Source organism: Aulonocara stuartgranti (genome assembly GCF_965226115.1).
Source record: "Aulonocara stuartgranti genome assembly, chromosome: 10".
NCBI lineage: Eukaryota > Metazoa > Chordata > Actinopteri > Cichliformes > Cichlidae > Aulonocara > Aulonocara stuartgranti.
This window is the reverse complement of record NC_138946.1, coordinates 25,861,489-25,877,193: the sequence shown is the minus strand read 5'-3', so window position 1 is coordinate 25,877,193 and position 15,705 is coordinate 25,861,489. Positions and strand designations below refer to the sequence as shown.

The 15,705-nt window shown below is 40.5% G+C and overlaps 1 protein-coding gene across 6 annotated transcripts in view; it reads left to right on the top strand.

The window, feature by feature from the left end:
* LOC309715677 (unconventional myosin-XVIIIa-like) overlaps nucleotides 1-15,705 on the top strand; it is a 62,124-nt gene that overhangs the window by 24,492 nt on the left and 21,927 nt on the right. For all 6 annotated transcript variants that reach the window (XM_082548981.1, XM_082548983.1, XM_082548980.1 and 3 more), the window contains 13 exons: nucleotides 210-402; nucleotides 2,143-2,229; nucleotides 3,975-4,113; nucleotides 5,188-5,347; nucleotides 5,439-5,625; nucleotides 6,185-6,410; nucleotides 6,503-6,612; nucleotides 7,624-7,689; nucleotides 9,185-9,313; nucleotides 14,077-14,220; nucleotides 14,383-14,472; nucleotides 14,643-14,762; nucleotides 14,886-15,003. In XM_082548981.1, coding sequence (XP_082405107.1) covers nucleotides 210-402; nucleotides 2,143-2,229; nucleotides 3,975-4,113; nucleotides 5,188-5,347; nucleotides 5,439-5,625; nucleotides 6,185-6,410; nucleotides 6,503-6,612; nucleotides 7,624-7,689; nucleotides 9,185-9,313; nucleotides 14,077-14,220; nucleotides 14,383-14,472; nucleotides 14,643-14,762; nucleotides 14,886-15,003 — 1,769 coding nt within the window. The remainder of the gene's footprint in view (nucleotides 1-209; nucleotides 403-2,142; nucleotides 2,230-3,974; nucleotides 4,114-5,187; nucleotides 5,348-5,438; nucleotides 5,626-6,184; nucleotides 6,411-6,502; nucleotides 6,613-7,623; nucleotides 7,690-9,184; nucleotides 9,314-14,076; nucleotides 14,221-14,382; nucleotides 14,473-14,642; nucleotides 14,763-14,885; nucleotides 15,004-15,705) is intronic.

Here is a 15,705-nt window from a genome sequence, read left to right as displayed (position 1 = left end):
TATGCAACAGAAAAATGTAGATGCCTCATGTCACTTTTAGTAACCATCATTTGTGTTTAAACAAGAATGTTTGAATGGTTTCAGAGTATTAGAGCCAGTTTTATTTCAGTTAGGGATATAGTGGCATGAGATGAGGTTATATCAAGAGGTTGTCAAATATGGCACTGCTAATGTTATGTGTGTGTATGTATTTACCATGTTTGCTTAAGGGCTCTGAAATCCAGCCAGCACTCCCTGTGTTCTCTGATCATTGTGGACACACCAGGCTTTCAAAACCCAAGGCTGGCTAAGCGTGAATGTGGTGCAACCTTTGAAGACCTGTGCCACAACTACACTCAAGAGCGTCTGCAGACCCTCTTCTACCAGCGTACTTTTGTTCAGGAGCTGGAGCGATACAAAGAGGTAATGCCATGTAAAGTATTATGCACCGTGCATACAAACAGCCTCATTCTCATTGTTTCTGCCTTCCTCCTACCCTTTCTCTCCCCTTGTCTGGTCCTTTCTCTCAGATATATCAACTCCAATAGAGTATGTGTACACACATCAGATACACTATCTGTTCTACCTGTCACAAGCTGTGACAAGTCAAAGTAGTTCATGTGTTAGACCTTCTCATTAGTGATGCCAGTCTTCACCGCTTCTGCCAAGATCAAAGTAAAGTCACTCACAGCTGCCTGTGGGAGAAACGCCCAGCTGCACAGCAGTGCTGTTGTTCCCTAAAGATCTATTCTACTTCTGTCCTCTTTAACGTTCTGTCTAGCAGGACTGGACCATCATAACTATGGGTGTAGTCATCCCATAGGATTTAGTGTTTTTGAGGACAAATAGAAAGTTTTCTTTCATTACTTACAGTTATGTCTCAATTCATTGCAACAATGTTTTTATTAAAAACTCACCTGATATCACACTGGAGTTACCCAGACATCCTGATTATATTGCTTCAGATACATTGCTTCTGAAAAAGGATCCTGGGATTTCCCACCCACATCCTTTGCATGGCAGAAATGGAGTTGGAATGAGATGAAATATTGCATAAATGCGTGTAGTGTAATTCTCTCTTGTCAGTACATCTTGAAAACATAAGAACCTGTGAAAGTGTCATTGTAAACTGGGTCAAACTCATTTAAAACGGCACACAGTCTTAACAATCACAGTGACAGGCAGGCGGGTTAAATTGTGATACACACAACCGGCACACACAGTATGCCTTTATATTTTTGAATAAATTGCTGTTGGGCGCTCTAGCTTTCTGGCTAGTATTTTTTTTTTCTGTTTTTTGCGTTCCTCTGTACATGGACTCTCCGCAGCAGAGAACAAAAATCAGTGGGGAGACTTCACATACACAGTCAGCTTGAACACTGGCATCTGTCGTGGCCACATTATTAGCATGCCAGCATTTTCTCCCCTTTCTGGAGCATGATCCACTCTGTTACCATGCACTGTTACTTTATCTCTTAATCTTTATAGCTATAGCTTTATCGCAGATAATTTTTATCATGTGCCACATTAATCTAGAAATGACTAATGGAGCTGCAACCAAAATGGTCAAATCTTTATGGCTTAATAACAATGTATTTGTTCTTTTTTTTTTTTTTTTTTTTTTTTTAAACCAAGTTAAAATAGTTGTAGTTAACCTATAAAATGCTATTACATTTTGGAGCTGTGGTAAAATATAAAGACTTGAGACTGTGACAGCTGTTATATGCTAAAAAGCAAGGTACACTCTAGACAGGTTGCTAGTCATTGACATGGCTAACACATAGAAACGGATAATTAGACATTCTCAGAACCAGGCCTATGGGCAATTTACAATCACCAGTGCACCTAAGATGCATGTCTTTGGACTGTGGGAGGACACCAGAGTATTCAGAGAGAACCCACACAGGAAACCCCCAGCTGGATGGTAGGTCTTGAACCTACTCGCTGTGAGGCAGCAGTTCTAACCACTGTACCATTGCCTCTCTAAAAATCTTCTGCTCTCTGTCGCTTTCTCATTTATCCTGTTAATAGTTCAAAACTAAAAAATATATATTTTGCTAACTTATTGGTCTATGACAGTGGGTTTCAAATGGCCTAGCATTCAAAATCCTATTTTTTGACATCATAGGTCATTAGTTTGTCAATCTCTTTGCTGTCCTCCAGGAAAACATAGAACTTTCCTTAGACGACACAGAAACCAGCACGTCTCTGTCTGTGGCAGTGGTAGACCAAGCTTCGAGTCAAGCACTGGTACGCTTGTTTTATTGTCTTTCTTCATTTTATTGTCACACATCTAACTTGCATAATTTCTCATTTCCCTTGGTTTTAGTACCATAAAATGTTTGATTTTCATATCTCACAGTACAATAATATTGAATGGGTTGCATTGTTGTATTTTGTCATGTTTCTCAGGTCTTTGTCTGAATTTCTACGAACATTATTGCTAAGGATTGTCTTATTGCATTGGAGTCACACTGGGTTAAATATGTACACTTGGGTTTTAAGGGGTATTTATTATTTTCTTCTTTTTTTTTGGGTTGTATGGAAGCCCCAAACGCAATTTCATTGTTCTTGACAATGACAATAAATAAATAAATACTAAATACTAAATACTAATGTTAATCCCTGGGTACAATATATTGTTTTTTTAATTAAGAAAAAAATTGAATAATGTCTCTAAGCATCAGAAGACTTCTCTCTATGTTAGACTTGTATGGCAGAGACTAGAAAGAGAGGGTGGGAGCAAGAAAAGAAAGGTTAGAGAATTGACTTCAAGAAAGAAAATCAATGTTTGGCCTTTCCAGCCTATGATCTGCACCATGGAAACAGAAATGGCCGAGTTTAGAGAGTCCATAGATCACTTTGCTGTAATTCCGATGTGTTTGGTTTGAGTGCTTTACTTTTTAAAGGGTCCCCACTCTAATGGGAATGTCATCAAAAGCAGTGAACTGTAGTACATCACACTAAAAACCGAAGGGTAAAAATAACACAGATTCTTCAAAGTCATTTCTAAAGTCAGCTATAAAGATCTATGCTGTTTAGAGTGCAAAGACACTTTGATCAAAGTTTTTTTTTTTCCCTCACAGATATTTTTTTTTCCTGTTGTAGCTCAGACATCTGTTATCACAAACAGCCTTAATGCTTGATTCATTGCAAGCCTCATAGTTGTCACATGTCTTCTCCAAACTGATAACCTGTTTTGTATTTGTAGTCAGCGTAGTGTGCACTGCTGATAAAGATGTCTCCAGTGCAACTTCTGATGGCTGCTAAAGCATTTTTTGGTTTTGTGGATTTGCTTCTTAAGCCACAGTTCCCAGGGTGGATTTAGACAGTAGCTACCTTTCTCATGAGCTTGAACAACAAGATGGTTATGCTCAATGTCTCTGACTTAAAAGTGAACGCTTCAGTGTGTTATGTATTATGGTGACATATATTTGGCATACCCTTATTCAACAATGACATGCTAATTGTGTAACTAATTGCATTATTTAAATTTTTCTCCCTTTATACTTTCCACATTTTCCCTATTTTAATTGTGTGGAATAAGTTAAAACTGTTATGACGGTATTATTGCAGTAAACTGCTAAAAGTATGCTCACATCACAAATGCTATTGAAACTTAAATTTCCGCTGCTAACAATATCTCCATGTCTGTGATACACTGCTCAGACTGGGAAAACAGAGGGCAAAGTATTTTCGCTGACATTTAGAATGGTTTATATGTAAGCAAACGCTCACTACAGAGGCCAGCACCAGGCATTTGAAGGATATTTTTTATAATTAATACTTATTGCTTTGTCATTATTGTTTGTAGGAGGTGGATAATAATATCTTAAATATATTGTGACTCATCAATATATTCCATTAAACACTAACATGAACTAGATGTTTATTACTCATGTTTGACATTCCTTTTGTAAAATCTTTTGCATAGAGGGTCATAAAGGTAAAACAGAATAGTGTGTGTGTGTGTGTGTGTGTGTGGGGGGGGACAGGTACGGACAGTGCGAACAGATGAGGCCCGGGGTCTGTTGTGGTTGATGGAGGAGGAGGCACTGCAGCCTGGGGGTTCAGAGGAAACACTGTTGGGACGCCTGTTTAGCTACTATGGACCTGCTGAGGGCGAGAGTAAAGGCAAGGGGAAGATGCACACACAGACACACATGCATAAGGTCGCACTAATACAAATAGTGATCTTCTCAGAAATGAACAGAAAATCCTTGTATTTTCATTTTCAAAAAGAATAAAAAAAAATAAAAACAAAGATGTTCATTAACATTATATATTGTATGGGTATATATAAACTCCCCTTTTGTTTTATAGTACGCTGTATTGTCTCAGTTTAAATGAGCTCATTAAAGCTATACTATAATATGGAATTTCCAAATCACAATATCTCGTTTAATTTGACCAGTTGCTGTTGTTCTGCAGAGCAGTCACAGATATCCGATTCATATGTTTCTTAGCAATTCTCTAACAATAAGAACTGAAGCTTTTAAAAAGTTCCCTAATAGAGCTAGAAAATGGTACGCAAATTGTCATTTTAGTACTCCAAAACAACAGCTGGTGGATTCTCATTAAAGCTACTTTTGGCTGCTCCCTTATTCACAAGGGGTCGCCACAGTGGGTAGCTCCACAGCTTCGATTTGGCAGATTTATTTATTTCTTTTTTTTACGCCCGTTGCCCTTCCTGACGCAGCCCCAAAGGGATTTGTCTCCTCCTAGCATCAAATAAGGGAGCTTTCATTTGCTAGGCGAATGTGTAAACCACTACACTATGGAGCCACTCAGCTTCAGAATTCTCATTAAAACTCTTCATATAGGTCAGATTTGAGCTCCTCTGTTTCGTCTATCAGCTCTCTGATGACCTAGTACATCATGCTTGTGGCAGACAGTTATATCGTCTATGAAAGTGGAGTATGGTTGGATCTAAATGTCTCACACTAAAACTACACGGATAAAGTGGCCCATTAAACAATAAGGTTTACTAGGAACAGACTGTTCATCATGATGTTTTTATCAGTAAAATCTATGCAGGTTTGTGACAGGCGGCACATACCAGACTAATTAGGATGTGATGAATTTACTTGCTTTGTTAAACTCATGCAGACAGTAAACCCCTTTCTGAAGTCTTGAATATGATTTTTCTCATTATCTCGCTGTATATGTATCTAATAGATTTTACACTGGATCCCCCATTTACTTTAGGTCACACTTTCCTGTTGAAAAGTGAAAAAGATCATAATTTCCTGCTGGGCCACAGCCATGGGACAGACTGGGTGGAGTATGATGCACGAGGGTGGCTCAGCTATGCCAAGCAGAATCCCGCCTCTACCAATGCTGCGTCCCTCCTACAGGACTCGCAGAAGTAAGTATCCACCATGCAGGAGTTGTTGTTCCTTAGTGTTGCAGACTTGAATTATAAAACATCACACTCTGAATTACGGCATCTCTTACAGAAAGATCATCGGCTCATTGCTCATGAACCGCACAGGTGGAACCACAGTTTTGTCCGGGTCTGTTGCTGGCCTTGAAGGTGTTTCCCAGCTGTCTTTGCGCCGGGCTACTAGCATGAGGAAATCCTTCGTCACAGGAGTAGCTGCCATCAAGAAGAAGTCTTTGTGCATTCAGATAAAACTTCAAGTGGTGAGAGCATAGGGTGTGATGGCTACTTGGGGATGTGGGGCACCACAAGGCACAACAAAACATGCTGTTGTAAATATGAGAAGTTTTAAATTTGTTTTTGACTCTACCTGAAGTCTTATAAATGAAGTAGAGCCGGTTGTTTAGCGACAACAGAGAAAACGACATTAAGCCATTAAGAAGTTTTGTTTTAGTGGCTGCATAGTGTAGCGGTTTACACATTTGCCAAACAAGAATCCTGTTTCAGTCCCTTGAAGAGACATTACTTTGGTGTTGCATTAGAAAGAGCATCTAGTGTTTTATGTTTTATTTATTATTTTAAAAAAATGAACATGTGGAGCTACCTGGTGTGGTGAACCCTTGTGAATATAGGAGCAGCTCAAAACAGCTGCTATTACTACTACTAATGCTGTTATCAGTACCACTACTTTTAAGAAGAACATATTTCTCAACAAGAGAGTCAAAAACTAAAAACCTTAACTTGTGCTTTATTAGAAGACGCTGCATTAACTCTTGACCTGTTCCCACCAGGCTGCTTATAATCCTGCTCTGTCCTTTTCAGGATGCGCTTCTTGACATGTTGCGGAGGTCCAGGATTCAGTTTGTTCACTGCATATTGCCCAAGGCGGATGCCCTCAAGGCGCTGAGTGGATCTCTGTTCAAAGGAGTGGAATGTGAGACTCAAGGGGAGAGTGGAGATCCTAGCTTAATGCAGCTAGATGTAGCCTTGCTCCGTGCTCAGATACGTGGATCTAAGCTGCTTGATGCTTTAAGAATCTACAGACAAGGTGAGGTAAAGCAAACATACCCCCTTGTCCATGTGTATTAAAAAAAAAAAAAGCCTGTCAGATTAAATCTTATTCAATACCGGTTTTCACAGGTTACCCTGATCACATGGTGTTCTCTGAGTTCCGACGGCGCTTTGATGTGCTGGCACCGCATCTCACCAAGAAGCACGGAAGAAATTATATAGTGAAGGACGAGAAGAGAGTAAGTCAGTCACTGAGAGAGGGAGTAAAATGTACAGCTGTGCCGCTAGCCAAGCACAGTGAAGATTGATGATGTGAGGAGGCAGCTTCATGACCTGATCTCAACAGCCTGATGTCAGCAGCCTACTGACAGAGACATAAAGCTTCATCAGGGCTAATAGTAAAGACCTAATCAGCTTAACTTCATCACTATAATGCCTGTGAAAGAAGCTGATCAATATCAGGGCTTAGAAAGTGCTTTACTGCAAACAAAAATAAAAATGCCTATTTTTCTAAATGCCATGGTTATTACACTGTGACAGTACTGCTTTTGTTGGTTTTAATTTAAATTTATAAAAAATGTGGATGGCTTGAGCTTCATTATAAAGACCTATGAAAGAAACATGAGTTGAAGAGTAGTAGAGAAAAATACAGAAGTTTCTTTCTGCAGAGAAATAAGAAAGCAAGGTAGAGAATGTGGGTAGGGGTGAATATAACTCCTTTCCCCTGTGTCAGTGTGTTGGAGCTGAGTTTCTGTGGAAACACTGGCAAACAAAAGCCCCTCAGTATTCGTGGCAAACCTCTCTTGGTGTAATCTAGATGTGGTCTTTCAAAGTGGAGTCTCAAGTAGAGAGAAGAGGCTCAGACAACAATAGACGGACAGTATACACAGGCTGAACAGGGAGAGGGGGGGCTCCAGTGTTTGGGTTGGTGTAACTCTACATGGGATGTGTGTGTTTAGAGCTGCAACTAGGTCAAGAAAAACAGGGGATCATGATGAATAGACTAGGTGCAGGTGGATCTTAGGGGGCAAGTTGTAATTGGTTTGTTGTATTTTTTCTTTTGCATCCCAACTTGGTTTTAAAACAAAATCCAGAGTGAGAGAAGAGGAGAAAAAGTGCACTGTAGTTATTAAACATGACAGATAAGGGGGAACTGTAGACCGCTCTATTGTTGTGGTGTCAGTAGCACCACTGGATCCACCTTTTGAAAGGCTGAATGTGTGTTTGTGTGCATGTATGCATTTACTCAGGCTGTAGAGGAGCTTCTGGAGTCCTTGGATTTGGAGAAGAGCAGTTACCACATGGGTCTGAGCAGGGTGAGTAATGCCCACACATCACAAACAAATGAACAGCTTTAAAAATGTATTGAATAAACATTTGCTATGAATTGCTCTGCGTCTGTTTTGAAATTCTCACCACAGAGCAGTAGTACACAACTCTTTTTTTTTATGACACTTGCTGTCTGGGGATGTGTGTCTTTCAGTACACCTGTTCCTCTTTGAGGCTTGTTTGCCATCCTTTATTGGAGACCTGCCAAGCCTTGTCCCTTCTTCAAGTTATTTAGCCAGTGGATACCCAAGAGTCATGTCTCTACCTTGCCCATATATATTACCATATTTACTATGTTTTTTTCAGGTTATTGGAGCAAATTTCTCCTCTTAATGCATTCTGTTTTTCACCACAACCTTAGTATGATTTGCACAGTAAACATTGCTTCAAAATGCACATTAAATCCTATCAGCTGGAAAGCGGCCATCAGTCAAAATGAAATCAAACAGTAAAGTACAAAAGAGGGGGACTTATGCTCCAAGATACTGTACGGTGTGCATGGCCCTTTTATAAAACACATGACAAAAGAATGGTTTGGAGGCGGCTTCACATGGTGCCACACTTTGGAGTGTGAAATGGGCTCAGAAGTAGACATGCACAGTTGGCCATTCACAAAGCATTCCAGTGGTGTCTTGGCAACCTGTCTCACTTGCATGCCAATTACACCAAACCAACTAAAAGCAGTGAATGAGAAGCTCTTGACTGGACAAAATCTGCCATTAGAGATAGCCACATGCCTGAAAGGAACATAGCTGCATAAAGCTACTACATGATGCCTGCATGCAATTTTGAAAATAAAAATAAAAGAATAACAGATTATTTTTTGCCTTGAGAGTTTTAATTAATATTCATTGATACCATTGAATGTATCTTTCTTTGCTACTGCTTTATAGATTTGCTTGCTAAAACAGTTTGATGATTCCCAGCTCTTGCTTTGTTAACATATTATATATGGATTTTGGAATTTAAGGAGCATGGACACTTTGTAGAGCGACCTTAGTTTGAGAAAGTGTGTGTTTGTGTGTGTGTGTGTGTGTGTGTGTGTGTGTGTGTGCGCGCGGTCATCCTGTCCATTTTAATAGCTTCCTGCCATCATATCTGGAATGTATCATGGTACCAAATCCTTCATGGGTATAAACAGGCTATGACATAATGTGCTTTTCTTTGTCTGTTTACCTCTTTTTTTTTTTTTACCTTTGCCCTAGATTAGAAATGGACAAGGCTGATTGTTCGAGATAACTTAATCACCCGGGTTCTCACTTAGATAAGACTCACTTGACTGTGGATTAAACTGTTTCTTATTGATTAGTTGCTTCAGTGCATTAATTTACCTTTTAACTCCCCTCTGTTTTAACTGTGCTGCTGGGCTTGACATTAAAGCAGGGCCTCTAAATCTCATAATATCAAAAATAACCATAAAATTGTCTGAACTGTTTTACGCTTTGCTAATAAGCATCTGTGTATGATTGTTTCTTGTTATAGCTGTTCTTCAGAGCTGGAACCTTGGCTAAGCTGGAGGAACAGAGGGATGAGCAGACCAAGTGCAATCTAACCCTCTTCCAAGCTGCCTGTAGAGGTTACCTGGCACGGCAAGCCTTCAAGAAGAGAAAGGTATGCGGGATTCTATACTGAAATGAAACGAGCAGTCCAAATGTTGTCGTAATCTTAACTGAAGCCTAAATACAACTGTGACAGGTTTTTGTCAACAAAGTTTGAAGGGGAGAAACTTGAATGAATTCACTTTAATTGGAAAAAACAATGTAATTGCAACACACTGTCTATTGTTTTATTTTTAGTTTTTGCACAGCTGAGCAAAATGAAGTAGGTCAAGTAGGTGAAGGATATGCACTTCAGAATTGAGAGCCAATTTTAGATCTAGTTTGTTCTGTTCTTGGGGTAGATATAACCAGCCCTGCTGTAAATCTTCAGCTAATTGCAAATAGGTTCTCTGAATCTATTGGCTGTACCCCATCCCTCGTTGTAATCCATCCAATCAGCTTTCCCAAGGCGATATTTGATTGTGACATTTCCATTTCTGTGACATTTTATCAGTCCACTCCCCTGAATTGTAGCCTTATCAAACATGCTGCTGACTCTCATACCCATCCATTCCATCCATCTTCCATTTTTCTACCAGGACCTGTGTGAGTCTATCTCTCTGGACCTCATGTGTCCTCTTGTGATGTATAGAGCCCTGCAGTACTTTTCTCCCTCTATGATTACGTTGTACTATTTAAGTGAATGTGCCACTTCAGCTGGGCTGTGATGAACCAGCAGAAATGGAATTACATTACTTATCTCTCCATCCACTATGACATACTGTTAGGAAGCACGCATGTTGTTTAGTTGTAATATGATGCCAGTCAAACATTGTCAATTGTTACATTGTCAATGTTGTAATGAGGTAAATCAAATTGACCTTTAAAATATCTGGACTTTCAGATATCATATTTTGGTACCTTTCTTTTTAAATCAAATACTTAAATGTATGTTGGTCTAAAATTGGAACCCCAATACATTTTCTCTATCAAGTTCAGAAGTGATTATTTACACAGCAAAGCAGGGTAAGTGCCTGTTGCTTTACAATGGCTAGAAATTGAAGAAAATCAACACCAAGGATCCTTTCAAAATTGCTAGGCAACTGTGCAATTACAAAATCCATTAGCAAAGAAAATTTTTTTCCTCTGCCCTCGTTAGCCCCCTCCCTCCTGCACATGTATCTATAATAGAAAGATGAGACTTTATTTCATCTCAATTGTATTTATCTCAAACTCAACTTAGGTTGGCAAGGTAACATGAAATATGCAGTTATGACGCACCCCTCATCGAGTCAGGGTTGCAGAGGTTTATTTAAGCTGTGGACATTTTAATGCACATTACTTTCATATCCACAAACCAATTCATTTTGATTCAGTTCAAAAGAACTTGAGTTATTCCCAATGAAAGCAGACCACACAGCTAGCAGCATCCTAGGTAGAGATTAAGGACTAAAAAAACCAGAGAGTAACTGCTAGCCTGAGTCTAAGGGTAACAAAACTCTTTGGAGCCTTTTGTAAGGGCCCTCTACCGCCAAGGTGGTCATATAGCTTCTCTAAAACCATACAAGGCTAAATATTTCCTTCTGTTTCTAGTCCTTGAGTTAAGCTAAGCTAACTGGCTTATTACTCTATTCTAAACTTGCATTAAAAAATTCCACACTTGAAATGATAAATGAATGGACGTCATGTAGTTATTGAATTTCTTTTTTTTTTCAAACACTTCAAAACTAGTCATAAAATACCAAAGCTTTTAATAATATTAGGTCAGTTTCTGTACTCAGCAGTGAGAGATATAAAACTGTGCTTGGTAGAGAAATTACAAGCAAGATGCTGTTCTGAAAGTGGCTTTGCAGCCCCTTGCTACCCCTTTTCTGCCTTTTTCTAACCAACAATTTATTCCCATACAGCTGTTGCATGCATGGTAAATACAGTCTCTCCTTGCAATAATTATCTGAAGGGCATCTTTTCCCCTGATTATCATTCTGTTTATATTATTCCTGATTCAATTAGTCAACACCAGACTTGGGGAGGATGCAGGGATGTGTCGAATATTGAGTAATTTCCATCTCTCTTTCTCTTACTGTGAAGATTTGCAGAGTGTGTTGTTGTCGAGTCTTAGAATAATCACTGTATAATAACATCGACTGGCACCCTTGCTGTTTCCCTGATATCCCTCTGCGAAAACAGATCTGGTCTTCATTGCCTCTTACACTGTTTGAAGTATCCAGTCTTAGCATGTACAGTAGATGGTAATTTGCCTCTGGAATAGTGCAAGTGAGTTCTGGTGAAGCTCTCAGACAGCTACTGGTTGATGTATATGGATGTGACAGGAAGTCACAAGTTGCCTTGATTGATATTCTCTGGCACGTTAACCTTGTGAAGCTGTGCCAAGCCCATGTGACATTAAATGACAAAACCACAATTTTTCCTCTTTTTTTTTTTTTTTCTTTCCCCTTTCAACTGTCTCCTCAAGGGGACAACCTGACATTTTAAAAGTCTGTTATTTTGCCTCAGCAGGCACTTGCCATATTGGGAGCTTTGTCCTTCAGGTACCCTACAAATGTAGTTTTTAGAATTATTTGCATGGAATCAGCACACAGCTGAGCTCAGGCGGGGGATTCTACAGAATATCTTTTTCATTTGAAACATGCATTCCCATGGTTCTGAATCAAAGCGCAGATGATACCTTTATAGTTGCAGTTGTAAAGGTATCAGTATGCAGTGCATTGCTATAAGATATGTCTTTGGTTTAGCTTAGGGTTAAAAATGAATAATGTACAAAGTGTAGAAAGAGCCAGAATGATAAAGCTTATAGCTTATGTTTGTTTATAATGAAGAAATCCTCAGAAACCGATGTTGCTTCATTCCATCCATCCATCCATCTTCATCCGCTTTATCCGGGGCCGGGTCGCGGGGGCAGCAGCCTAAGCAAAGAGGCCCAGACCTCCCTCTCCCCAGCCACCTCCTCCAGCTTATCTGGGGGAATACCAAGGCGTTCCCAGGCCAGCCAAGAGATATAATCTCTCCAGCGTGTCCTGGGTCTGCCCCGGGGCCTCCTCCCGGTGGGACATGCCTGGAACACCTCACCCAGGAGGCACCCAGGGGACATCCTTGTCAGATGCCCGAACCACCTCAGCTGGCTCCTTTCGATGTGGAGCAGCAGCTACTCTACTCTGAGCCCCTCCCGGATGGCCGAACTTCTCACCCTATCTCTAAGGGAGAGGCCAGCCACCCTTCGGAGGAAGCTCATTTCTGCCGCTTGTATCCGCGATCTCGTTCTTTCGGTCACTACCCACAGCTCGTGGCCATAGGTGAGGGTAGGGACGTAGATCGACCGGTAAATTGAGAGCTTCGCTTTTACACTCAGCTCCCTCTTCACCACGACGGACCGGTGCAGCGTCTGCATCACTGCAGCTGCAGCCCCAATCCGTCTGTCGATCTCCGGCTCCCTTCTCCCATCACTCGCGAACAAGACCCCGAGATACTTGAACTCCTCCACTTGGGGCAGGAACTCATCCCCGACCCGGAGTGGGCACTCCACCCTTTTCCGGCTGAGAACCATGGCCTCAGATTTGGAGGTGCTGATCCTCATTCCCGCTGCTTCACACTCGGCTGCGAACCGTTCCAGTGCGAGCTGGAGGCCCTCACCCGATGAAGCCAACAGAACCACATCATCTGCAAAAATCAGAGATGAGATTCTGAGGCCACCAAAGCGAAAGCCCTCTGCCACTTGGCTGCGCCTAGAAATCCTGTCCATAAAAATTATGAACAGAACCGGAGACAAAGGGCAGCCCTGGCGGAGCCCTGTTGCTTCATTTATTTACTAAATGGCAACTTTATGCTCAGACTTTGCTGCAGGTATCTAATATCTAATACATATACAGTAAGTCTTACATGTATACAGACAATCAAACCCGAAATACATGTATAGAATATTTGGAAAAGAATGTAGTGGGTTTTTTTTCTTTTTGTTTATTAACCTTGGTTCAAATTTTTCATTCACTTCACACTGTCTTACAGTTGTCACACCTTGTTAATGTGATATGAATACCAAAATATTTATCCACAGTGCTCATGTTGTATAATCTTTTGTTTGTTTCCTATTCATTATAGACTAGATATGACAAGTGAGACCTGTTTAATTCTTCTGTCAGAGATTTGCAGCATTTTGCTCCATGTTAAGGCTTTCACTGTGTGACAAATCCTAATTGGTCATAGAGAGTACCTTCAGGGCAAAATGTACCTGATACTGAGAATTGTGTTGCTCTAATTGGGTTTGCCCATAATCTGCTGCTGCTAGAGAGCCTCATGCATAAGCAGCATGGAAATCGTGTAATACTTGGAATTAGCTGCCAAAATGTTTGATTTAATTAATCAAAAATTAGCTTCCAGCCTTGGAACACACTCGGCGGAAACTCTCTAGTGGAGGTTGGCAAGTCCCGGGATATCTGCTTGCCCATACATATGCAATATAGCAGAAGAATGTAGTTATTTTCAAATATTGTTCATCAATGGTGCGGATGATATGGTAACGGTAGAGTTTGGAAAGTATTTATTCCAGTGATTATATAAAAGCAGCATTTAGTCTGGATACTGCCTCCATGTGGTACCTGTGCAAACAATTTGTCTGCATTCAAGCTATTGGTGCTGCATATTACATGCATTGTTGCTGGTTCTAAGGTCATAATAGGGGATCTTTTACAGATACATTTGGAAGTAATTACATCACTTTTATGCCATTGACATTCAATATGAGTTTGTATTTTGTTGTGCAAATAACTGCCTGCACTCTCACAGATTTCTCTTTGGTGACTGACTCTCCATATGTGTGTTTAGATTCAGGATTTAGCCATCCGTTGTATTCAAAAAAACATCAAGAAGAACCGTGGAGTGAAGGACTGGCCATGGTGGAGGCTCTTTACCACAGTGCAGCCCCTCATTAAAGTGCAGCTCACAGAGGACCAGATGCGGAGCAAAGATGTGAGCAAACCTCACCCAACCTGTTGAATCTTTAAGGATTTAATATATTTTTAAATGCATTCCGTGTCTGCACTATTCTACATACTGTCATCACTGTTGACATTGACCTCCAACATAACATAACATGTATCTGATATAAAACAGCTATATTCTGTATTCCAGGAGGAGATTCAGCAGCAGAAATTGAAGCTTGAGAGAGTGGAGAAGGAACGAAATGAGCTGAGACTCAATACAGATCGATTGGAGAGCAGGGTGGGTCCCCCTGCCTATGGTAGTGCATTCTGGATAGTTTTTGGAGATTTATGGTGCAGTTGCACTCTTTATTTTATTTAAAGATTTGATTACCTACTTGCACAGGAACTGTGGCCAGTAGTTTGCAACTTTGCATAACACCCCGTGTGCGTCTGCCTGTTTGTGATCAGATCGCAGACTTGCTGGCAGAGCTCGCTGATGAGAGAAGCACAAGTGAGTCAGCATCCCAATTGCTGGAGGCTGAGACTTCTGAGAGACTGCGCTTGGAGAAAGATATGAAGGATCTACAGGCAAATAAACATGAAATATATATATATGAAAGATGCACACTTAAAATTTATAGTAATTCTGAAGTTCAGTTTATTATGACTGACATGCTCTGTGTGATTATTGACTGAATTTGTGCATTCCAGGCAAAGTTTGATGCCATGAAGAAACAGTTAGAATCGCAGGAGATGGAGGTGATGGAAGCACGACTCATGAAAACATCAGAGCTAAATGGGGAGATGGACATTGATGATGAAGATGCTGGTTAGTAGAGCAAGACACTGATATCTAACATTTGGTCGTGACACCAGAGATTGCTACATGCAAGATCGAATTTGAAGATAATTCGGAGAAACTTTTCTCTGTTTTTTTGAATAACATAGTCTCGGTCATCAGTGTTTTTTAAGCATTTGTTTTAAATTCCCTAATTAATTGCACCCTGCGACACTTTCAGCAGCTTACCTAAGCCTGCCTAATGGGCATGTCAGCTCAGGTCAGAAGCATAATTTACTGAACCACTCAGACCAGCATTATGTGCACAGTTTGAAAAATCTCCCTTATACTAATTGTAGCTGCAGGAATGAATGGCTTTGTTCAGCTGTTTCAGCAGGAGACATGGCAGTAAGACTTGGTCACATCCTGCATAATACTGTTAAGTATATTTTCCAAGTTTAGGATTAACCGCTAGGAGATTAGGATGTCCGCTCCCAGGCATACAACTAATTCTTGTTTCTGATTGGTCTCCCCCTGCTGGGAAAGAGAGCGCCTGCTGAGAGCATATTGTCCATGGGTCTTTTTTTTTTTTTTTTTATATCTGTGTTCCCACCTCCTTCAACCCACCTCAGCAGACAAGCCATTACAGAGCATATCAGAATTCTTAGATGAATGAGAAAGTAATCGGTGGGATCAGAGCTGGTGGCCCTGCAAGTTGTCATTATGCTATATATATGCTAATGAGCAGCACTG